Raw genomic sequence first — 23,201 nt, forward strand, 5'->3', positions numbered from 1 at the left:
CGGGACATCCAAGCCACAAATGTTCCTTGTTACGTCTGTCGTGTCAGTTCGCCAAGTCCAGACCTAATCCAACCTACAAAAACCTACCTTAACATAATCTAGATTTAAACAATTATCATCTAATAACATAAATAAATGTCTGAAAGGAACCAACATAACAACTGTTTAAAATTTATCGTCCATGAACCAACATATCCAAACCTAAAAGAATAGTTATCTTGTATTGTCTTTTAAAATCAAATATTGTCTATAAAAGGAACCACTCATACGTCACATAAGTGGAGAAGAAACATTGTTGACGTGGAAGGTCGACCGTTGATTTGTGTTCAGGTGAGAAGAAATCGTAAAAGTGAGAGTACGAGAGACTTTCCTCTACCACTGTCTGGCCTTTAATGAGGTAAGTAAACATTGATCTCCTCTGGTGTCATGTCCTTAAGTTGGTAGTTCTGGGTGTGTGTAGTTATACTCTTACTTCATATTGAATAAATATCTATCTACCCTTAAATTATCCATTAAACAACCGTCAGTGGGTTAATATTACTTACGTTACCCCTAAAAATACTCGTTATTATTCTAACAAAGAAAATGTAATAGAATAATAGAAGGCCTAACAATTTTATTTTAGCTGTTAATTATATTATTGGTATTATGGATCATTAAGAATTAAAATGAGATGATGTTTAACCCAAAATAAACGTATATAATTTAGAACGTCACTTTTGTGCGCTAATGGTTTGGTTCCTTCGGGATATTTCCTGAAAGTTTTTATTAATGAGGAGGCAAACCTGACGAGGGAGCAAGAATCATTTAATCAGAATACAGCCTTTATATCTGAGGGTTGGTGACCACAGTCCTCCACTCTAAACGTTCTCGGTCTGTTTTTACCAATCCTGTAAGGGGACCCAGTTTTTTATTTCATTCACCCATCCTTGTCACTGCCCTCCCCTGGACCTCCTACCCTCAACTTTGCCCATTAGTATTTCTGTTATTATCCCCTCATCCCTAATTATATGACCCAAAGTATATATATTGTTTGTGCATAATTCAAGCATTTCTCTTGAGGTTTTTGTTAACCTTAGTATTTTTTCATTTGTTTTCCAGTCAGTGTAACTTATTTTTAACATTCTTCTATAATATCACTCACTCTTTCTGATGTCTGTTGGAAGTGTCTACTTTCTTATCCACACAACAGTCCTTTCAATAACCTTTTTTTTTAATTAAAGTTGATTTCCCTTCATTAGGTCTTTTAGATAATAAAGCTGTTGTTTCTTGCCCTATTCTTGCTATGATTTCTTCTGTATATGTACTGTATCATCAAAGTTAATGTTACTTCTCAAATACACAAAATTTTCCGCTTCTTTTAGTTCCCTGTTTCTTCCATAATTTTTATTTTAGGATTTATTTCCAATTTGTTAACAACCATTACTTTAGTCTTTACAGCATTAACTCTTAAACCATATTTTTCACCTTTTTGTAATACCTCCGTCAGGTCCTGGGCCTCATGTCCGGTACATCATCGTACAGGCTATAATCGATTATGCTTCTCCCGTCCTTTGCGGTTGGCTCCTGACACGAGCAACTAAACATCGAAAACATTTGGTTGAAACTCGTCTTGGTTGCCCTACAACTACCAGAATAGAAGTCATGCTTCTGCTCACCGTCTGCGATCGAATTACTGCCTCTGATGCCATCCATGGTGTCAAACTTCTCTGCTGAGTGGCTGACTCCTATGCCGCACTCACATCGCCTGACCCCACCACCCGTCCCTCTCCCTCACGACACTGACCGACCCACACCGCCGCTGACGACACCCTACCACACTCTATCATCTCTATACACATAAGATGAACACATACAACATTCAAACCAAATTATTAAAAAATAAGAGAGTTCCAATACCAATAATATTTCCCAGCATTGTTAAGATAGTAGACCATGAACTCTGGACCCTGGACACTAGACCCTGGACCTTGAACACTAGACCCTGGACCTTGAACACTAGACCCTGAACCCTGGACACTAGACCATGAACCCTGGACACCAGACCCTGGACCTTGGACACTAGACCCTGGACCTTGGACACTAGACCATGAACCCTGGACACTAGACCATGAACCCTGGACACTAGACCATGAACCCTGGACACTAGACCATGAACCCTGGACACTAGACCATGAACCCTGGACACTAGACCATGAACCCTGGACACTAGACCATGAACCCTGGACACTAGACCATGAACCCTGGACACTAGACCATGAACCCTGGACACTAGACCCTGAACCCTGGACACTAGACCCTGGACCCTGGACACTAGACCCTGGACCCTGGACACTAGACCCTGGACCTTGGACACTAGACCCTGGACCTTGGACACTAGACCATGAACCCTGGACACTAGACCTTGGACCCTGGACACTAGACCCTGGACCCTGGACACTAGACCCTGGACCCTGGACCCTGGACGTAGAACAAAGGCAGGGGCAGCAGTTCACAATACAATAGTTCAACATAAAACACCTGTCAGTAAATACCAACAGACTAAAGTGTAAACAATGAAGAGGAATTCCCCCACCTGTTATTATTAAAAGGTAACTCTTTGTTAATTATGACCGAAGGGAATTTTGTCATCACGTGTACAGGGTGATTCAAAAGTCTCAAACCTTTTGAATATTTATTTCACAATTGAATTAAAATAATTGGCCAAACCACGAACCTCTGACAAACAAACACATTGGGTTTTTTTAGCATAAGTTTCGTTGGACATTTCTTACCATTAACACATTGACTTTACCTTATTATAGGTTCTGTGATGAGAGACAGTACAGTACCAGCAACTTAACTACAGTATTATCTCACCACAGTCTTCCATCTGTTTATTACTGTTCAGGATGTTCTCAAACTATATGGACTAGTAAATGATGTTTTATATTTCGGCCACAAAAAACCTAAACTTAACCAACCCGGAGATATCACATGATGCTGACGTATGGTCGTTTATAAGCTTAGTGATAACCTAACCTAACCTAACCTGACCTGACTTGACCTAACCTGACCTGACCTAACCTGACATGACCTGACCTAACCTGATCTGACCTAACCTAACCTAACCTGACCTAACCTAACCTAACCTGACCTAACCTGACCTAACCTAACCTGACCTGACCTGACCTAACCTGACCTGACCTAACCTAACCTAACCTAACCTAACCTGACCTAACCTGACCTGACCTAACCTAACCTAACCTGACCTAACCTGACCTGACCTAACCTAACTACACCGACCATCATATTAATTGGGTGATTGGAGTGTTGTTGATGGAGGCTAATGATCTGCCAGTTATTGAGTTAGTTTGTATATAGTATATTTGATAATTTAGGTTTGTGATGACGTAAACATTAAACTCTGCCCACGATCTTATGTCTCATGGGTTAGGTTTAAATATGATTGGTTTAACGTCTTGAGTTATGGTGAAGGTAATGATTGGTTTAGCCTCTTGAGTTATGGTGAAGGTAATGATTGGTTTAGCCTCTTGAGTTATGGTGAAGGTAATGATTGGTTTAACGTCTTGAGTTATGGTGAAGGTAATGATTGGTTTAACGTCTTGAGTTATGGTGAAGGTAATTATTGGTTTAGCCTCTTGAGCTATGGTGAAGGTTATTATTGGTTTAGCCTCTTGAGTTATGGTGAAGGTAATTAGTGGTTTAACGTCTTGAGTTATGGTGAAGGTAATGATTGGTTTAACGTCTTGAGTTATGGTGAAGGTAATTATTGGTTTAACGTCTTGAGTTATGGTGAAGGTAATTATTAGTTTAGCGTCTTGAGTTATGGTGAAGGTAATTATTGGTTTAACGTCTTGAGTTATGGTGAAGGTAATGATTGGTTTAGCCTCTTGAGTTATGGTGAAGGTAATTATTGGTTTAACGTCTTGAGTTATGGTGAAGGTAATTATTGGTTTAACGTCTTGAGTTATGGTGAAGGTAATTATTGGTTTAACTCTTGAGTTATGGTGAAGGTAATTATTGGTTTAGCCTCTTGAGTTATGGTGAAGGTAATTATTGGTTTAACGTCTTGAGTTATGGTGAAGGTAATTATTGGTTTAACGTCTTGAGTTATGGTGAAGGTAATGATTGGTTTAGCCTCTTGAGTTATGGTGAAGGTAATGATTGGTTTAACGTCTTGAGTTATGGTGAAGGTAATTATTGGTTTAACGTCTTGAGTTATGGTGAAGGTAATTATTGGTTTAACGTCTTGAGTTATGGTGAAGGTAATGATTGGTTTAGCCTCTTGAGTTATGGTGAAGGTAATTAGTGGTTTAACGTCTTGAGTTATGGTGAAGGTAATGATTGGTTTAGCCTCTTGAGTTATGGTGAAGGTAATTAGTGGTTTAACGTCTTGAGTTATGGTGAAGGTAATGTTCCCACACGAGCCTCATGTTTATGTTGTATTAATTGTGGGTTTGGCAACACTGTTTTCCTGGATAATGATAGGGTGGTTTTGTTTACTATATGGGGGGGGGGGTAACAAGCCATCACTGGTAACATGTCGACACCTTGGCCCATGGGGTGAGGGTTACCAAGGGGCAGTAAGAGGGAGACCTGGAAGGATGATTAGGGAGGGGAAATGAGGGTTTGGCAGGGATTACTAAAACGCGGGTGGGGGCCCCGTAGAGTTAGTGCTCTCGCGACTCTCGAGGAAGACGGACGTGTGTTAAGCGGACCTCCTCACGCACCCTCCCTCGTCCACTCTCTCACTCAGTCAACAACAATGGCGAGCTTATCCATTATTAAACCAGAGGAAAAATGTATAACAGTAATTAATGAAGGGGTTATAGTGACTGATTTAATGCCTAAGCCTCTGCAAGTTTTATAAAGGTGTGAGTGTTTTGACAAGGAGAAAGTTACCAAGACGAGATACCATTGAAGTTCATTTTTTGATCTAGTGAAGTTGTTGAAATTGTTATATTGTAGTTATCGTTGAAGAAAAGTGTTTATAAGTTACTTTTAACATTGTTTATTGTTGATGAAGTGCTGTTAATATATTTACTTTTAACGTTGGAAAAATATAACTATACTCGATTAAGTGCTGATAAGTTACTTGACGTAGAAAAACAAGATTATGATCGTTAGTGAAAAGTGTTTATAAGTAACTGTACGGAGCAAAACAAGCCTAAAGTGACGTCATTGCAGAGCCAGTGATACGTCATAAGGAAAACTGACGTCATCAAGACGAAAGTGACGTCATCAACTACCTAGGTGACGTTATAAAGAAGCCAAAATAACTTCATTGGGGAGCCAGTGTGACGTCATCTTGAAGCCCGTGATGAGTCAGGACAAACGCCAAAGGTTCCACGTGAACCGGGTGGACACTCAGGACCAGCGGGGCGATGCTGAGACCACCCACTCACCGCCCATCCCAGGTACCTATCCCGCCCACCCTGTATTACTAGCCCATCCACCCTGTGTTACTAGCCCATCCACCCTGTGTTACTAGCCCACCCACACTATGTTACTAGTCTACCCACCCTGTGTTACTAGCCCACCCACCTCGTGTTACTAGCCCACCCACCCCATGTAACTAGCAAACCCACACTGTGTTACTAGCCTACCCACCCTGTGTTACTAGCCCCATCTACCCCATGTTACTAGCCTACCCACCCCATGTAACTAGACCACCCACACTGTGTTACTAGCCCACCCACCCCATGTTACTAACCCACCCCATGTTTCTAACCCACCCCATGTTTCTAACCCACCTACCCATGTTACTAACCCACACCATGTTACTAGCTCACCCACCCTATGTTAATAGCCCACCCACCCCATGTTGCTAACCCACCCATGTTTCTAACCACCCACCCCATGTTTCTAACCCACCTACCCATGTTACTAGTCCACCCACCCTATTTTAGTAACCCACCCACCCATGTTACTAACCCACCCACCCACCCATGTTACTAACCACCATTGTAGCCCACCCACCCATGCCATTAACCCACCCTAACCCACCCACCCTAGTAGCCCACCCACCCCATGGTACTAACTCCACCCTATGTTAGTAGCCCACTCCACCCCATGTTACTAACTCACCCTATGTTAGTAGCCCACCCACCACCCCATGTTACTAACCCACCCTATGTTAGTAGCCACCCACCCCATGTTACTAACCCACCCTATGTTAGTAGCCCACCCACCCCATGTTACTAACCCACCCTATGTTAGTAGCCCACCACCCCATGTTACTAACCCACCTATGTTAGTATCCCACCCACCCCATGTTACTAACCCACCCTTTATTAGTAGCCCACCCAATTTTATTTTCAGTTATTGGAGAGGTTTACTGATAAAAAATTGATTGATTCATTATTAATTAAACCTTGTTGCCTGATATAGCTTGGACTCTCATCAAAGAGCCATTAATACCACTGTCTTTCCCTTCTCATTGGTAGACATCGAGGAGATATGTGACTCACCCACGTCCCCACCGTCGGACCTTGAACCCAACATGGGCACTCACTCGGGCACTCTTTCGGGCACTCACTCGGGCACTCAATCCACCTTCCGCTCCCTCCGTCAGCTGACCAGGGAGGCATTACCCCGGCTCGACCACTACCGTAACCTGGCCAGTATTATGCATGGTCCAGAGGCGCATCAGAGGCCCACCCTAGATGACCTCCACCAGCCACCTCCCAATAAGGTATGGTTGTTTATCTCTCTCTCTCTCTCAATATCATTTAAGAGGACAAAGAAAACAGATAATCTCACCTCACTTCAAGGCTCATTATCTCCAGACGCCCGAGAGACCCCTTAGTGTTCTGTAATGTTCTCTTGGTGAGGAGAGACCGGGTAGGGAGGGGGTGAGACATGAGGAGGAGGATAAACAGACTGGAAAGGGAAGGTGAGATAATGAAGGAAGGACAGATAGAAAGAAGAGGAGAGATAATGAACGAATAGGACACAGAGAAAGAAAGGGAGATAAGGTAAGAAGAAGAGATAGAGATAATTAAGGAAGGAGAGACTAGAGAGAAGCAGGTACACAGAACCATCAGTCATTCAACAACAACACAAATGTGGAGACAAAAAAATACGTGATCAGGTTTAATGTGTTGCTGATGGTCCACACCTGTTGTTGACACACCTTTGACCATACCTGTTGTTGACACACCTACCACAACTGTTGCTGGCCACACTTGCTACCACTCCTGTTGTTGCTGACCCGCAAATATCCGCTACCAGTACCATACCTTTTGCTGAAGCGACACACCTACCACACCTGTTACTAATACGTCACACATCCCACACCTGTTGCTGGTCCAACAGCATTTCCTTCCGGTACCATACCTGTTGCGGACGCGACACACCTACCACACCTGTTGCTGACGCGACACACCTACCGCACCTGTTGCTGACGCGACACACCTACCGCATCTGTTGCTGACAAACCTACCACCTGTTTCTGATACACACCTGTTGCCAAACCTGTTTATGGTTCGACACATTTGCTACCACACCTGTTTCTGACCCGAGACACCTGCTACCACACCTGTTGCTAACCCGACACACCTGCTACCACACCTGTCTCGGTCCGTGAGTCATAAAGGTCATATTTTTTGTATCTAAAAGGCATCTTATTGACTGTTTTAAATACTACGATAAAGTATAGTGTCCATTATGGTGTTGATAACTGCACCCAGACTACCATGTACTCTTGTTATACAGTGAACCTCGTGTATATAACAGCATACTGTAACATTTTTCTATGTTTAGCTCATATTCATATTTATGTTTATGTTATTTAATATTAATTTTGTGTATTGTTATTTATTGTTTGTGTCAGGTTAATAAACTACTGTACAGGTTGTTATTAGTATCGACAACAGTGGCTGGTCTGACTTAACGTATCCAAATGATTCAATGTTCAAGAGAACGAGTCGGAACATTTCGTGTCACTCTAGTGAACTACAGTTGACCAATCATCATCTTTCCTGAGCTTATAGCCAATGAGAATTCTGTGTTGCCCCATGTACAGTAATAATACGTCCCGCACTCACACTCTGAGAGACTCGCCTACATGGATTACTCTTCCCGCTCAGTATCTCTGCCATATAGTGTATCAGGTAAGGTAACCTCAGCCATTGCTCTAGACCTGAGGGTATTGTCTCAGGTGACTATAGTCTTCCCTGTGGTCACTCCCCGGGCTCCATATTTATATCCTCTACTCTCAACTGGTTTACTGCCATATGTTATTAAGCTTCACCTTAACTCTTCTTTATAAATTTACTCCGTATTTGTTGTCTTAAATGGTTAGAGTTACTGTTGTTTTGATACTTGCTTGTTTGCTTCACCACGTGTACCTCTGTGGAAAGTAGTAATGTTAGAAACACTAGTTTGTTATATAAGCTGACCCTCTTACTGAACCCCAACGGACAAAACCCCAGTCTCATATTTACAATATAAAATAAAACACTTTTAAGCTTAGGTTAGGTTAGGTTAGGTTAGTGTTGACAAATGAGAACCCCGTTGGGGTTTTATCCGGTGACCACATAGACTATACAGGTGATCTTGGGTGCCTTGATCAAGGGCAAGATAAATAAGGAGGAGAGGGAGGGGGGGAAGGATAGACAGAGGCAGATAGAGAGGGAAGCAGGAGTGGAGAGAGAGAGAGAGACGTGTAAGCAGACAGGGAGGGATATTTGGGAAGGAGAGAGACACGGGGTGAGGGAGGGAGCGGCTGAACTTTGATCTTACTCAGAAGAGTATTCATGTCGCGTGACCCGTAACTCACTGATTCATTAGCACACGACATGAGGCAACCTGTCCGAACAGCGGTGGCAGAGGTGGTTCACGGTGTACCAACAGGTGGTTCAAGGTGTACTAACAGTGATAGCATATCGTAATTGCAATCAATTACTTGCCAAAATAATTGTAATCAGTTACATAGTCATTGTAATTACCCCATGGCTGTTAATCAAAATAAAAACAGTTTAGACAAACAGCCATATTGACAAAATACGGGTTTAAAACTGTTACCATGACGACCCGGTGTCAACATGGACGAGTTCCACTGAGGTTATCGCTGACTTGTAGACTATAGTACTGAATCACTTAGGTCAACTCTTCCCAGGTGTTGGTGGTCGTTTAGTGTGTTTGGTAATAATTCACGTGTTTTGTTCATTATAAAATATACGAGTTTAATCCATTACTGAACTATTGTCCAAGAAACTGGGTAATAATTTATTTCTCTTCATTGCACAGAAAAGTTTTATTTCTCAAAGTAATTTCATCTACAAACGCCATTATTTTAGTCGATCATTTATATTGTTCTGTTAAAGATATAATTAGTCTGTATATAAATTAGAGACACAAGTTTTACTACACCTGAGAAACGTGTAATAAATCACTAAACGTTTGGGATAATTACAAGAACGTTTGCGCTTACCTGGTTCAGCCTTTCCTAGACTCCCAGGTGTGTTGTTGAGTGAGTGTTATTTTTGGTGTGTGTGTGTGTGTGTGTGTGTGAAGCCAAAGGGTTGCATTTAGGTGTAGAGCCTTCACGTCACGCACCCAGGAACCCACATACATACATACATACATACATACATACATACATACATACATACATGCATACAGTTAACATAATTATATAGTAGAGTGTTACTTCATATCTGCCTGGTGTTAACACATGACTGACAAACACGAAAGAAGTCAAACAAATCTGATAATGAAGGTGGTGGAATGAGGACAGCGCCACCCACCCAGCCACTCACTCCTGGCAACTGATCGATACCGTGACGGGCGGATGGCACCGTATGTGGGCGGGTCCGTGCCTGAGGGGGTGGGTCATGTTGTTATTGCAGGGTGGTGTGGGTGTGGGTGGTTAAGGGTGTGTATGGATAGTTTAGAATGTGTGGGTGTGGATTAAGGGGGGGTGTGTGGGTGTGGTTGGAGGTGGGTGTACAGATGTGGGCGGATTAACTAGTAAGTTTTAAATACTTATAGATCCAGAAACGTTACTTATAGTTCAGAAACGTTACTTATAGATCCAGAAACGTTACTTATAGTTCAGAAACGTTACTTATAGATCCAGAAACGTTACTTATAGATCCAGAAACGTTACTTATAGTTCAGAAACGTTACTTATAGATCCAGAAACGTTACTTATAGATCCAGAAACGTTACTTATAGATCCAGAAACGTTACTTATAGATCCAGAAACGTTACTTATAGATCCAGAAACGTTACTTATAGATCCAGAAACGTTACTTATTGTCCCAGAAACGTTACTTAAGACACCATCAGGAGACATCAGTGTAGATTTAGAACAATATTAACCCCCCCATCACTCCCTATGACTGTGTGTTGACATGGTGGGTTAGTGTGTTTGTTTACTGACACCCTGACGAGTTAGGTGGGGGGTAGGGTCCAAGGGGGTTCAGGAGGTTAAAGGGAGAGTCTTAGGATTCAGGGAGGATTCAGGAGATTAAGGGGAGGTCTTAGGATTCAGGGGAGGGTTCAGGAGATTAAGGAGAGTCTTAGGATTCAGGGGGAGGGTTCTGAGGGTGAGGGGGGGGGGCAATGGTTCAGGGTTCCAGGGTGTCCTTCTTCTTCTTCTTCTTCTTCTTCTTCTTCTTCATGACTCGTAAAACTCGTATAGTCAGTCACCTTGTCTTCCTTCCCTCTCTCCCTAACGCCAGTACCTTATAATAGTCACCTCTCTATTGATTCTCCCTAAACTATTACATCTAATAGCCATCTGTCTGGACGTCAAATAGCTAATAATAGCCACCTATCTATTGGTTCTAGACTCTAAGGTTATAATACCCACTTGTCTATTGCTGCTTCCTATTTTTTTTTATCTAATAGTCATCTATCTATTGGCTCAGGACATTATATAGAATAGGTCCTTATAATCTAATGTGACTATTTTTCTCCCGACGTAAATTACAAAAATACCTACACTATGGCGACGTCACTTTAGATACTATGTCTGGCTAACACTCGACGGTTTATTCAGCCCAGATACCCTCGTACAGATGAGGTTAAAACGATAATTTATCTATTAAAATTGCGTTTCTTTGTAGTGTGTGTGTTAAGGTATGACAGAGGTTTGATCCCCCGGCAGTGTGAATATTGCCTCTGTCTACCCACCAGTAATTGGGAACCTGGATGTTAATCGATTTGCGGATCGTGTTCCTGGGCAATGGTTAGTCAGTGCAGTTGGAGAGTTGGTTGGTCATCTTGAATTATTCCTCGACACTGGGTCATGCAATTCGTTAACTCCGGGTGTGGTTGTTGTGTTGGCGATAGTTTCTACACCTTAAACAAATTCACGCCAAGGTGAGCCTTAGGACCGGCCAACCTGGGACACGAGGGGCAGCCATTATCCTGAAGAATTCATCCACGAGACTTCCACTTTAACCCCCAAACATAGACTTTCGCCATGAGACGTCATCTTTAACCACGAGACATTGATTTAACCATGAGACAGCACCTTTAACCCCGAAACACAGACTTTCACCACGAGACGTCATCTTTAACCTCGAGACATTGGTTTAACTACGAGACAGCATCTTTAACTACGAGACATCGACTTGAACTATGAGACGTCATCTTTAACCACAAGACGTCATCTTTAACCACGAGACGTTGACTTTAACCACGAGACGTTGACTTTAACTACGAGACGTTGACTTTAACCACGAGACGTTGACTTTAACCATGAGACGTGAAGGTGATGACATTCCCAGTAACCATCTGACAACACCTTTAACTTATTGCCAAAACGAAGCAAAATTATGAAGTTTATGAGATTTTAACTATTTTGGGGGGGAATGAAACAAGCTTGGGTGTATTGAGAGCCGTTCAGTGTTGACTTTTTATTTTAGAGTCTGTTGAATATTTGAGGATCAGGGAATTTAATAACTTGTTGGAATTTCACGAGTTTTCATTGATATTGAGTTAATGGTGGAGATGGTGGAGATGATGGAGGGAAGTTTGTGTTGGTGCTGACCTCCATGTGTGGTGGTGGTGGTGGAGAGAGTTATTGATCACGTCTGGCCCCGGTATGCAGGGGAGGAGGCGGCTGTGGTGTACCCCACCCAGGACACACCCACCTCTCTCCCTCCCACCTACCTCACTCCCTTCCCCCTTCCCTCCCTCCCTCCCTCCACCTGCAGCACCAGTGGGTGGGAGGCGAGCTGGTGTCCAGGAGGCAGTTGATCCTTACCTGAAGTATGTATTGGTTAAATAATTAATGGTGAGGGAAAGTTTGGTGAAGCTGTGTTATCCTGCAGGAGGAGGAAGAGATGAATGAAGTTTTTTGGTCCAGGAAGACTCTGTGAAGTTAAAAATCAATATCCTGCAGGAGGAGGAAGAGATGAATGAAGTTTTTTGGTCCAGGAAGACTCTGTGAAGTTAAAGATCAATATCCTGCAGGAGGAGGAAGAGATGAATGAAGTTTTTTGGTCCAGGAAGACTCTGTGAAGTTAAAAATCAATATCCTGCAGGAGGAGGAAGAGATGAATGAAGTTTGTTGGTCCAGGAAGACTCTGTGAAGTTAAAAATCAATATCCTGCAGGAGGAGGAAGAGATGAGTGAAGTTTGTTGGTCCAGGAAGACTCTGTGAAGTTAAAAATCAATATCCTGCAGGAGTGTGAAACATGCTGAGTATTGAGAGTGAGGTTAAGGACATACTGGTAACAAAATACTGTTAGTAGAGACTCAATGGTCATACCTAGTAATGAAGGAAAGTATAGTTAAGAACGACTTATAATAAACTAACCTGGGTGGAGAGTTAGGTAAAGAAGAGGTCAAGTTTAGTTAAGAACAGCTTACTGAATTCGTCCACCAGTGAATATATTTCGTCTTCTAACCGACACTCGATATTTTTCACCCGTGTTGGCGGACAGATTCTCTTCCTTGAAAATTTAATCTCGTGTAAGAACTCCTAGATACGTGTTCCAGACTTAATATATATCGTCTTGTGTGTGTGTGTGTAAGGGAAGGTATGTATGCGTGGTGCAATGGCGAATCGTGTAATGGTCAGCATGCTCGCCTCGCAAGTGAGCGGTCCCGGGTTTGATCCCCGGTCAGGGTGAAACTATGGGCAAGTTTCTTTACGCCATTTGCCTCTGTCTACCCAGCAGTAATTGGGAACCTGGATGTTAATCTATTTGCGGATCGTGTTCTGGGGTAATGGTTAGCCAGTGAGGTTGGTGAGTTGTCCGGTCTTCTCGGACTATTCCTTGACACTGGGTCATGCAACTCGTTAACTTAGGGTGTGGTTGTTGTGTTGGCGACAGCTACTACACCTTAAACAAAGTCTCGCCTAGGTGGCCCTTGGGCCGTCCATCCTCGTACACGAGGGGCAACCATTATGTGTGTACAGTATGTGTGTGTATGTATATGTGTGCAGTATATATGTGTACAGTGTGTGTGTGGGTGAACCAGGTGTCAGGAAGTGTGTTATCCAGGTGTCCTAGTGTGTCAACTATGTGTCTTTTAAGTGTCATCCAACGTATCCTCTAGTGTGTCAAACGTGTCTTAAAATTTAAAGTTTCAACGAGGTGTCTTGAGTGTGTCAGCCAGGTGTGTCAGCCAGGTGTGTCAGGAGGAAGGTGGTGAGGCTGGAAACATTATCTAGTTAGTCGACAACACGGAAATCTCATTTACCCTCTTCTTCCCTTTATTTCCCTCTATCCTTTTACTCTACCACAGAGAGAGAGAGAGAGAGAGAGAGAGAGAGAGAGAGAGCTTTTTCGGCTCATTAAAGAAAGAGAATAATTATTTCCCTTCATCTTCAAGCAAAAACAAACATATTCAATCACAGTTAAAACAAACAATGAAGCAACAAACACCAGTTAACAGTTGAAGGTGTACTCAGACCCTCCAGTGTGTGTGTATGGTTTTGTAGGACGCTAACGTGACTCGTACATAAGAAGGAAGTAAGGAACACGCACCAGGTATTACCCTAGTCTAGTAAATATAGGAAAATATTAATCTTTACCCAACATATCAAAATTGTCTGTCTTTGCTCGGGCTAGGTATATACTACGTACATTTGATTGTCACAGTTTGCCCTCCCTGACACGGGTGACCTCCTCCAGTAATTGTTGTAGCGATATTTCAGCCCGGGAATATATTTGGTTCTTGCCCGGGCCACCAGGAGGTCCGTGGTCAATAGTAATTACTGAGGACACAATCTTGGCACCCATGTAATATGTGTGTAAAGTTTTAGGTCTAACTGCTTCTGTTTTGGAGTTATGGCCGCAACACACAGACAGACACGACCTTATATTATCATAGATGTATATATACACTCGAATCTACTTTGGGTAAATATACCTAAGCTGCAGAAATTCAATATGGCGGCCAGACTGCCTGGACAGAGCTTACTTTGCCAAAGAATAGTTTCTAAATAAGCTTTTTGAGTGGTTTAGAAGTCTTGTATGAGAAAACCACAGTTGCCATACTGATAACTTGTCCTTAATATTTCAGCAACTGATGTCCAAGTAAATTGAAAGTATCATTAATAAAACAACTACACGTTCTAAATTAGCTTAAAGCAATAGTTACGATGTCGACAATGTTAAACATATTTGTCTCTTTTTCGACAAACACAGCCAGTGATGGATAAACGTATTTTGTGAAGCTTCCCTGGGCGACGGGCAAACAGTTGTCGCACTGGAACTCAAAGGATGTCAAGGAATAGCACAGGCTAGTGAAGCACGAGGCAGCAGCATAACTACAGTTTCCTTACTAAGAAGTATAATGTAACACCCACTGTACCCTCTGACCAGCCACTCCAGCGGAAGGCCCTTCAGATAACGGAGAGTGAGCCTGAAGAGAGTGACCTTCGCTGCATTGTATTACGGCTTGGTTTTCACACACAAATGAGTTTCATAGGATGTATTGGTCACGTAATGGCTGGGTCAGGCCTTTAGAGAGAGTTTACGGGGGCACTTTAATGTTGATGCAACACTTAGTGCCATGCTGGTCTTTGAAGCATTCAAAGTTGATTTTCCTCTCAATACTCAGTCACAGAAGAACAAGAGGAGCTCACGCACTCAACCCCCCAGTGATGTCCCTCAAAATGATCAACGAGGGGAGGGCCAACTGGGTGCAGCTGAGACACACACACACACACACCTGGAAAAGCAGAAAATCTTGGGAAAACTTTGTCAGGTTTATATGAAATTACTGAGGGTGCCCTCCTCCACTCAATGACCTCAATAATTCAGTGATCACCTACTAATAGTGAAGGATTCTTTAACAACACCCCGTAATGCAAAAACTATGGCTACAGTACATGGAAATATAGACATATTGAGAAAGTTCCTGAAAGTAGAAAGGAAAGGCCATTGGAAATTACATCTGGGAGCCATACATGGCATTCTGCCTTATTTGGCAGCATGAGGCCACAACTTGTATACAGGATCAGTGCACAGTACAGTGTATGTATGGTGAAGCTCAGGATACAACATGCAGAGGTATACTGTATAATCCTTTCCTACATTTAGTGCGCCGAACCATTCACTTCTGGGCTGGAATTTCTCTTGATACAGGTATGAGGTAAATACTGTACTGAGGCAGTCAGTGAAGACATCAAGTGGGTTGACAAGAAGAAGAGGTATGGCAGTGTCTTACGTGGCTGATGTCACGCCCCACCTACCTGGAGATCAACAATGCCAACGCCCGCAAGACAGGATTTTATTTTTAGTGATATATGATATTGATATGATGATACGATATTGGTATGTGTATGGTTATATGATATGAATGACTGATATTATATGGCAAATAAGATCTGTCTGCGCATTTTGGCAGCCATATTGGGTTTATGTAAATTAGGTTTTCTCCTCAAGGTAAATAAACATAGTGGATATACAGTAGAATTTGTGGTAGGTCTAACCGTACTTCTGTAAATAAAGCTGAATACGACACTACACCTATAAAGAGTACATAGGTCATGAGTACAGTAGACTTAACAGTAGGGGGAGCAGTACGTGATTACTGAGAGGAACACAGGTGAGGTGAAGATAGCAAGGTTCAAACTAGTGAGAGCCAGATTGAGCCGATGAATCCGTGGGGCCCTCGACTCTACCGTGACATTTAAACAATCTGTTGTAAGAAGTTAAACAATCTATCGTGATATATATCTAACTTTTTTCTTTCTTTATGTCTTGTTTTTCATTTATTAATTATAAATACAAAATTATATTAATGTGTGTGTGTGTGTGTGTGTTATTGTCAGGGTACTGGTTTCTGAAAAAAGAGGAGAAGGAGAGAGAGATAAACTGCTCCAAGTCTGCCAGACCAAAAATAGGGCACGTTATTGGAACCTCTCTCTCTCTCTCTCTCTCTCTCTCTCTCTCTTTGTAATAATAATAATTAACTGTTCATTGAAAAAGTTCTGCAGCCCGAAGGCTGAAAATATACATTGGACAAAAATGACGTATTACATACAAAGACATGGGGTGGGTGGGTCGCTTAACATGGGGTGGGTGGGTCGTTTAACAAAAGCTTTCATTACTGAAAGAAGAAGGAACATGAATTGAACATACAAATTATTATAGTTTACAGTTGATGGCCCGGGCCAGGGCTGGTCATTGAAACACCAGGTGGTGTGGTATTCATGAGGTGCGGTGACTCGTCCTCGGGTGTTGATATGAAGGGCCTCACGTGGTCATGGGGACACCGGGTGGTGTGGTATTCATGAGGTGCGGTGACTCGTCCTCGGGTGTTGATATGAAGGACCTCACGTGGTCATGGGGACACCGGGTGGTGTGGTGTGGTGCCACAGTACCTCACTCTGCTCGGTGATGTTGTGTTACCTCGTAGTCAGGTGTATAGCCGGCCCTCTGTTGTTCCCAGGGTGGACTGATTAACACCGTCTGGTCAGAGGATGGTTCCCAGGGGTGCTTATCTCACTGGTGGGTCACGGCTCTCACCGATACTGTCTTGTGCTGAATTCACTAGCTTAAACACTGTTCATCACTGTTCAACACTGATCCCACTTCTTTCCGAAACGAAATTGTCACTTTTGATTATGTTGATATCCCAGCAGTGAGGATGGGTCGGGGAGAGGGACTTGGGGAATGGGTCGAACATTGGCCAAGGAGGTCCACCTGATGAGTATTGACCCTACGGTGATCAAGGATGTAGTGTCTGTCTGTCTGTCTCGTTAATTTTATATCTATGTATTACCAAATATGCTTACACACACACACACACACACACACACACACACACACACACACACACACACAGGAGGGAGGACCGTGATAGGTGGAAAACACGTATACTTCTGCATCCGGAAATAGGAGTGACCCAGTTGCTAGCCTCACCACCCTTCCCTCCAGGTTAGTCCCTTTGTTAACTCCGGGTTACCTGGGGGAGGGAGACAGACAGAGATAGAGTATGAAAGAGAAATCAGAAAGACATTGACAGAGATAGAGAGAGAGACAGACAGACAGACAGAGAGACAGACAGACAGATTGAGATCAAACACAAAGATAGAGAGATCAAAGATAGATAGATAGATAGATAGATAGAGGGGAAAATATATAATTGCACATACAGATAGAGAGACAGACAGACAGACAGACAGAGAGACAGACAGACAGAGAGACAGACAGACAGACAGAGACAGACAGACAGACAGAGACAGGTCAGTAACCATTTCGAGTGACTCCTGACATGCAACGTGATCGTAATTACATATGCGTTGCTGTTGGCTTATTTGGTGATGGTGCATAGGAGAGAGAAAACGGGATCAAGAGGAGAGGAAAGAGAGAAAGGTGGCAGAGAGAAGAGAGAGACAGAGAAGAGAGAGACAGAATAATCGTTCACCGTCAACACCATCAGTATCAATAAGTGGTATATCATTACACTATCCTTGAAAATCGCATCTAGTCACTATATACAGTAGTCTCGGTGCAATGTTGTCGCCATTTTGAAACTTACGTAATTTACACAATAAGTCGATTTGATTCGTTCCCATATCTGAAGTGAAATCCAAAACTCAATTTAAGATCCTTTGAGAATCCGTCTGTGTGTAGTAGCATTTTAACCCCATTCTCACAATCTTAAATGACGAGGAAAGTCTTGTCTTACGAACTTATGAAAATCTGTCTGTGTCGTGGGTTTTTTTATTCAAGTTATTGGGAAAATCTGTCTTGCGATCTTGGGAAATCCGGAGACCTGATCCTCTTTGAAGGGATTTTCAGCTCAAGATTTATTGTTAATCCTCTTAAGTCTCATTTATCCATTATTACACCCCCCCCCTCCTGTTATCCTTCCCTCCTCTCTTCCCTTCTCCTCCGTCTTACCACCAATTACCCTCTTTCTTCCACCTCTGCGTGTATCTGTCCCTTCCGCCATTTTTACGATGGTTGGTTTTCATAATGATCAGAGAGCTGAGACACTGTAGGAGGGTGAGAGAATAGCCTTACCCAGCCTCTTTTACACTTTTTATAGGAGTCTTCGCTGTGTACCATTTAAGGAGCTATGGTGAAGCAGCTGAGCAAACCAATAATAATTTTACAACTATATGCCAGACGCTCCCCCAGCTTGACATAATGTGTCTTCCACCTTGCCTACCAGACCCCTCACCCAGGACTTAGTGCAAGAATTTAATGTTGCTTGGTGCCTGGACAAACTCAGGGTCAAGAGCTCCACCACTCCTATTGACTTACCAATGAAGCTCTACAAGGAGTTCTCCCGGAACTAACTAAACCCCTCTGCTCCATTATCAATGCTTCTCTCAGTCAAACAAGATGTCACCAGTACGCTACCTCAACGGGCCCACAATCCTTAAATGGGTGACCCATTGCCGTCACTCCAATACCCAGTCTGATCTGTTAGAATCTCGTTTTTTACTTGGCTTATGCTGATATTTCTGGCACCATAGATACATAGCAATTGGGCAACATGAAAACTTCCGTCACCCAATGTTTCGTCTGCCTTCTCGATTACTTATACCACAACCTAGAAAAACGTAAGATTTGTGTGGCTTCCGCCATCAATGACTTCACCAAAACATTCGACGTAGTCAGTCATAACTTAATTATCAATAAAGTCATCGACCTCTGGTTTCTGGGAAAGTTTCATACCATAGCTCACAGACTTCCTTAGTTACCGACGCCAGGCTGTATGCCTTATCAATGATGCCCTGAGGGATATCATTGGAATCAGTGTGAATAACTCGGCTCCCGACTACAGCGCCCTTCAGAATATATTGAACAGTCTCCCAAATTGGGCCACCACCACCAGCTAACCATACTATCCACTCTTCCTTCCATCGTATTTGGCTCCAACACACTGCAGGTAATGGACTCCACCAAGCTCCTTGACGACACTATAACAAACTCAATTGGAAAACACACGTCAGTGCAATTGTCAAATCTTACTCCTTTCGTCTCCACATACTCCACCGTCGGAGTTCACGCACCTGAGCTCTTGATTGTTTACTCAACATTCGATACTCCCTAAACTCCCCTAAGCTTCCCCTGCTTGGTCTTCCTCCTTAAACTTACCATACCACTGACTGATGTTGGTCTGCTTCAGGTATTGCAGCTTGGTTGGGTAGTAAGACTTTTTTGCAGTGCGTATTTCACGGATGAGTTTCTTACTAAGGGCACTTCAGCAGTTGTTGTTTCTGCTGCATAAGTCTTTTGATTCGAGGTGTGATCCCAGGCAGGCCAGCTGGGTGTAATCTGACGGACCTCTCAGGGAAGAAGTAGTGGTGGTGATGTAATTTGTCTATTTGGTATCTACGTCATCTACACTTAATACTTCAATATACGTGTGTGTGTGTGTGTGTGTGTGTGTGTGTGTGTGTGTGTGTGTGTGTGTGTGTGTGTGTGTGTGTGTGTGTGTGTGTGTGTGTGTGTGTGTGTGTGTGTGTGTGTGTGTGTGTGTGTGTGTGTGTGTGTGTGTGTGTGTGTGTGTGTGTGTGTGTGTGTGTGTGTGTGTGTGTGTGTGTGTCTGTGTCTGTGTCTGTGTGTGTGTGTGTGTGTGTGTGTGTGTGTGTGTGTGTGTGTGTGTGTGTGTGTGTGTGTGTGTGTGTGTGTGTGTGTGTGTGTGTGTGTGGAGGACTGGGACTGGTGTGCTTAGGGCTTTAGAAGATAAAGGTCAGGGAGAAAATGGCTACAACAAGATTAAAGCTTTAGGAGGATAATGACTCGAGAAGGAAACATTAGTCATTAAACTTTGGCCTCAGTTCAGTGTCCGTCTAGTCTTAGTTCCAAGGGGAGGGGCAGTGTTCCAGGGGAGGGGCAGTGTTCCAGGGGGAGGGTAGTGTTCCAGGGGGAGGGGTAGTGTTCAGGGGAGGGGAGGCAGTGTTCCAGGGGAGGGTAGTGTTCAGGGGAGGGTAGTGTTCCAGGGGAGAGGCAGTGTTCAGGAGAGGGGTAGTGTTCCAGGGGAGGGCAGTATTCCAGGGGTAGGGGCAGTGTTCCAGGGGAGAGGTAGTGTTCCAAGGGAGGGGCAGTGTTCCAGGGGAGGGGCAGTATTCCAGGGGTAGGGGCAGTGTTCCAGAGAGGCAGTGTTCCAGGGAGGGCAGTGTCTCCAGGGGAGGGCAGTGTTTAGGGGTAGGGGGCAGTGTTCCAGGGTAGGGGTAGGGGCAGTGTTCCAGGGGAGAGGCAGTGTTCCAGGGGGGAGAGGCAGTGTTCCAGGGAGGGGCAGTGTTCCAGGGGGAGAGGGCAGTGTTCAGGGGGGAGAGGCAGTGTTCCAGGGGAGGGCAGTGTTCCAGGGCAGGGCAGTGTTCAGGGGGAGAGGCAGTGTTCCAGGCTTCAAAGAGGTGGCAGGAATCAAGAAGTGGGCGGAGGTGTGGGAAGGTAGGTGGCAGCCTGGGTGGAGGAGTGGCTGAAAAGTGGAGGAGAGGAGGAGTGGATGAGGGGTGGAGGGGGTGCTGGAGAGTCGCCAATAACAGCAGTGTTGCAAGTGAGTCCCACCCACCAGTCCGACACAACCTGTCCTGACCTCCTTTACTCCCTCCTCCTCCCTCCCCCTCCTCCCTCCTCCTACTGCCTGGGGTTTAATATTCGCTAGTAGAGGTTGTTGTGGGAGGCTTGTCATGTGGCATTAAATCTTGAGGAGAGTTTTAACTAGCTCTCTCTCTCTCTCTCTCTCTCTCTCTCTCTCTCTCTGGCGATATGTAGTCAAGGTGATAAGTATTTACGGTAGATAACAAGTCACGGTAGATAACAACTCGGTAGATAACAACTCGCGATAGATAACAAGTCACAATAAGGGAGAGAACGAGAGCAAAAGACAGACCGAAAGAGAGACAGGAGACAGAAAGAGATAAAGCATAGAGGACGATAAACACAGCAGACAGACAAACAGGAAAAGTGAGAGAGAGAGAGAGAGAGAGAGAGAGAGAGAGAGAGAGTGAAGTAATCTACATTCTGAAGGTGTGTGTGTGTGTGTGTGTTCGGCACCTCGTCTTGATGCCCAACAACTAGCTGAAGAGGGTCGAGTCAGACTCCCTCGGGTCCTCTCCGTCAAATTATCGGGGAATCCTTTGGGGTATTTCGTTGCCGGGTGCTGCTACAACAGGCTGAGGGGGTGAGGGCTGGTGTGTCATGAAGAGGGCTACTGTCATGGGGTGAGGGCTGGTGTGGCCAGAAGAGGGCTACTGTCATGGGGGAGGGCTGGTGTCGCGAAGAGGGCTACTGTCATGGGTGAGGGATGGTGTGTCATGAAGAGGGCTACTGTCATGGGTGAGGGATGGGGTGTCATGAAGAGGGCTACTGTCATGGGAGGGATGGTGTGTCATGAAGAGGGCTACTGCTGTCATGAAGATGGCTACTGTGAGGGATGGTGTGGGTGAAGAGGGCTACTGTCATGGGGGAGGGCTGGTGTCATGAAGAGGGCTACTGTCATGGGTGAGGGATGGTGCCATGAAGAGGGCTGTCGCGGGTGAGATGGTGTGTCATGAAGAGGGCTACTGTCATAGGGGTGAGGGCTGTGTGTCATGAAGAGGGCTACTGTCATGGGTGAGGGATGGTGTGTCATGAAGAGGGCTACTGTCATGGGTGAGGTATGGTGTGTCATGAAGAGGCTACTGTCATGGGGTGAGGGATGGTGTGTCAGAGGGCTACTGTCATGGGGTGAGGGATGGTGTGTCATGAAGAGGAGTTACTGTCATAGGGTGAGGGATGGTGTGTCATGAAGAGGGTTACTGTCATAGGGTGAGGGAGGTGTGTCATGAAGAGGGCTACTGTCATGGGTGAGGACGGTGGTCATGAAGAGGGGGTCATGGGGTGAGGGATGGTGTGTCATGAAGAGGGTTACTGTCATAGGGTGAGGGATGGTGTGTCATGAAGAGGGCTACTGTCAGTGGGGTGAGGGATGGTGTGTCATGAAGAGGGTTACTGTCATAGGGTGAGGGATGGTGTGTCATAAGAGGGCTACTGTCATGGGGGAGGGATGCTGTGTCATTAAGAGGGGTACTGTCATGGGGTGAGGGCTGCTGTGTCATTAAGAGGGCTACTGTCATGGGGTGAGGGCTGGTGTGACGGAATAAGGGCTGGTGGTATGATGATGATGATGATGATGGTGATAATTGTAGTGGTGGTGATAATGATGATGATGATGATGATGATGATGATGATGATGATGATGATGGTGAGAATCATTACCTCTCGCTCTTTTGTGTGTGTGTGTGTGTGTGTGTGTGTGTGTGTGTGTGTGTGTAGAGCTCAGTGGTGTTGACAAGGGGCGGACCGATCAACTGATGCCTTTGTCAACATCGCCTTGTGAAAGACTGGAGATGGCAGGTTCGTTATGACCCACAAAAGCTGTTTCTTCCGCTACTGAGATCTTATATATATATATTTTTTTCATTCTGACGTGCTGAAGGGGAGAGAGAGAGAGAGAGAGGCGTTCACCGGACAGGTCATCACCCTTGTGTTTCTTAAGCTCTGTATCTATCTTCTCCTCCTCATGCGTGTTTCTCACCTCAGTATCTCTCCCTCCAACAGGTGGTAGGGACGTCTCGAGGCGGCGGAGGCGAGGAGGAAGGTGGCGGTGACGGGGTCAAGTTCGGGTGGGTGCAGGGGGTGTTGGTCCGCTGTCTGCTCAACATCTGGGGAGTCATACTCTTCCTCAGGCTCCCATGGGTCGTCGGCCAGGCGGGAGTGCGTGAGTATACTGTACTACACCTCTCTCTCTCTCTCTCTCTCTCTCTCGTAAAACAA

At 44.4% G+C, this 23,201-nt stretch overlaps 2 protein-coding genes across 4 annotated transcripts in view; one reads left to right on the forward strand and one right to left on the reverse strand.

Moving 5' to 3' along the window:
• Positions 1-1,874: 1,874 nt before the first annotated feature.
• LOC121868498 (uncharacterized transmembrane protein DDB_G0289901-like) lies at positions 1,875-2,513 on the reverse strand. The gene has a single exon (XM_042369162.1). The coding sequence runs from the start codon at positions 2,511-2,513 to the stop codon at positions 1,875-1,877; it is 639 nt and encodes a 212-aa protein (XP_042225096.1).
• Positions 2,514-4,689: 2,176 nt separating this feature from the next.
• LOC121868571 (bumetanide-sensitive sodium-(potassium)-chloride cotransporter-like) overlaps positions 4,690-23,201 on the forward strand; it is a 39,296-nt gene continuing 20,784 nt past the window's right edge. For all 3 annotated transcript variants that reach the window (XM_042369323.1, XM_042369324.1, XM_042369325.1), the window contains exons 1-3: positions 4,690-5,420; positions 6,450-6,697; positions 22,986-23,145. In XM_042369323.1, coding sequence (XP_042225257.1) covers positions 5,324-5,420; positions 6,450-6,697; positions 22,986-23,145 — 505 coding nt within the window. In that variant the 5' untranslated portion in view covers positions 4,690-5,323. The remainder of the gene's footprint in view (positions 5,421-6,449; positions 6,698-22,985; positions 23,146-23,201) is intronic.

The sequence above is a fragment of the Homarus americanus genome, unplaced genomic scaffold (assembly GCF_018991925.1).
Source record: "Homarus americanus isolate GMGI-L3 unplaced genomic scaffold, GMGI_Hamer_2.0 scaffold59495, whole genome shotgun sequence".
Taxonomy (NCBI): Eukaryota; Metazoa; Arthropoda; class Malacostraca; order Decapoda; family Nephropidae; genus Homarus; species Homarus americanus.

Bases quoted from the DNA above. Each gene is read 5' to 3' on its own strand.
- LOC121868498 (XM_042369162.1), bottom strand. From the start codon at position 2,513: ATGTTGAACTATTGTATTGTGAACTGCTGCCCCTGCCTTTGTTCTACG.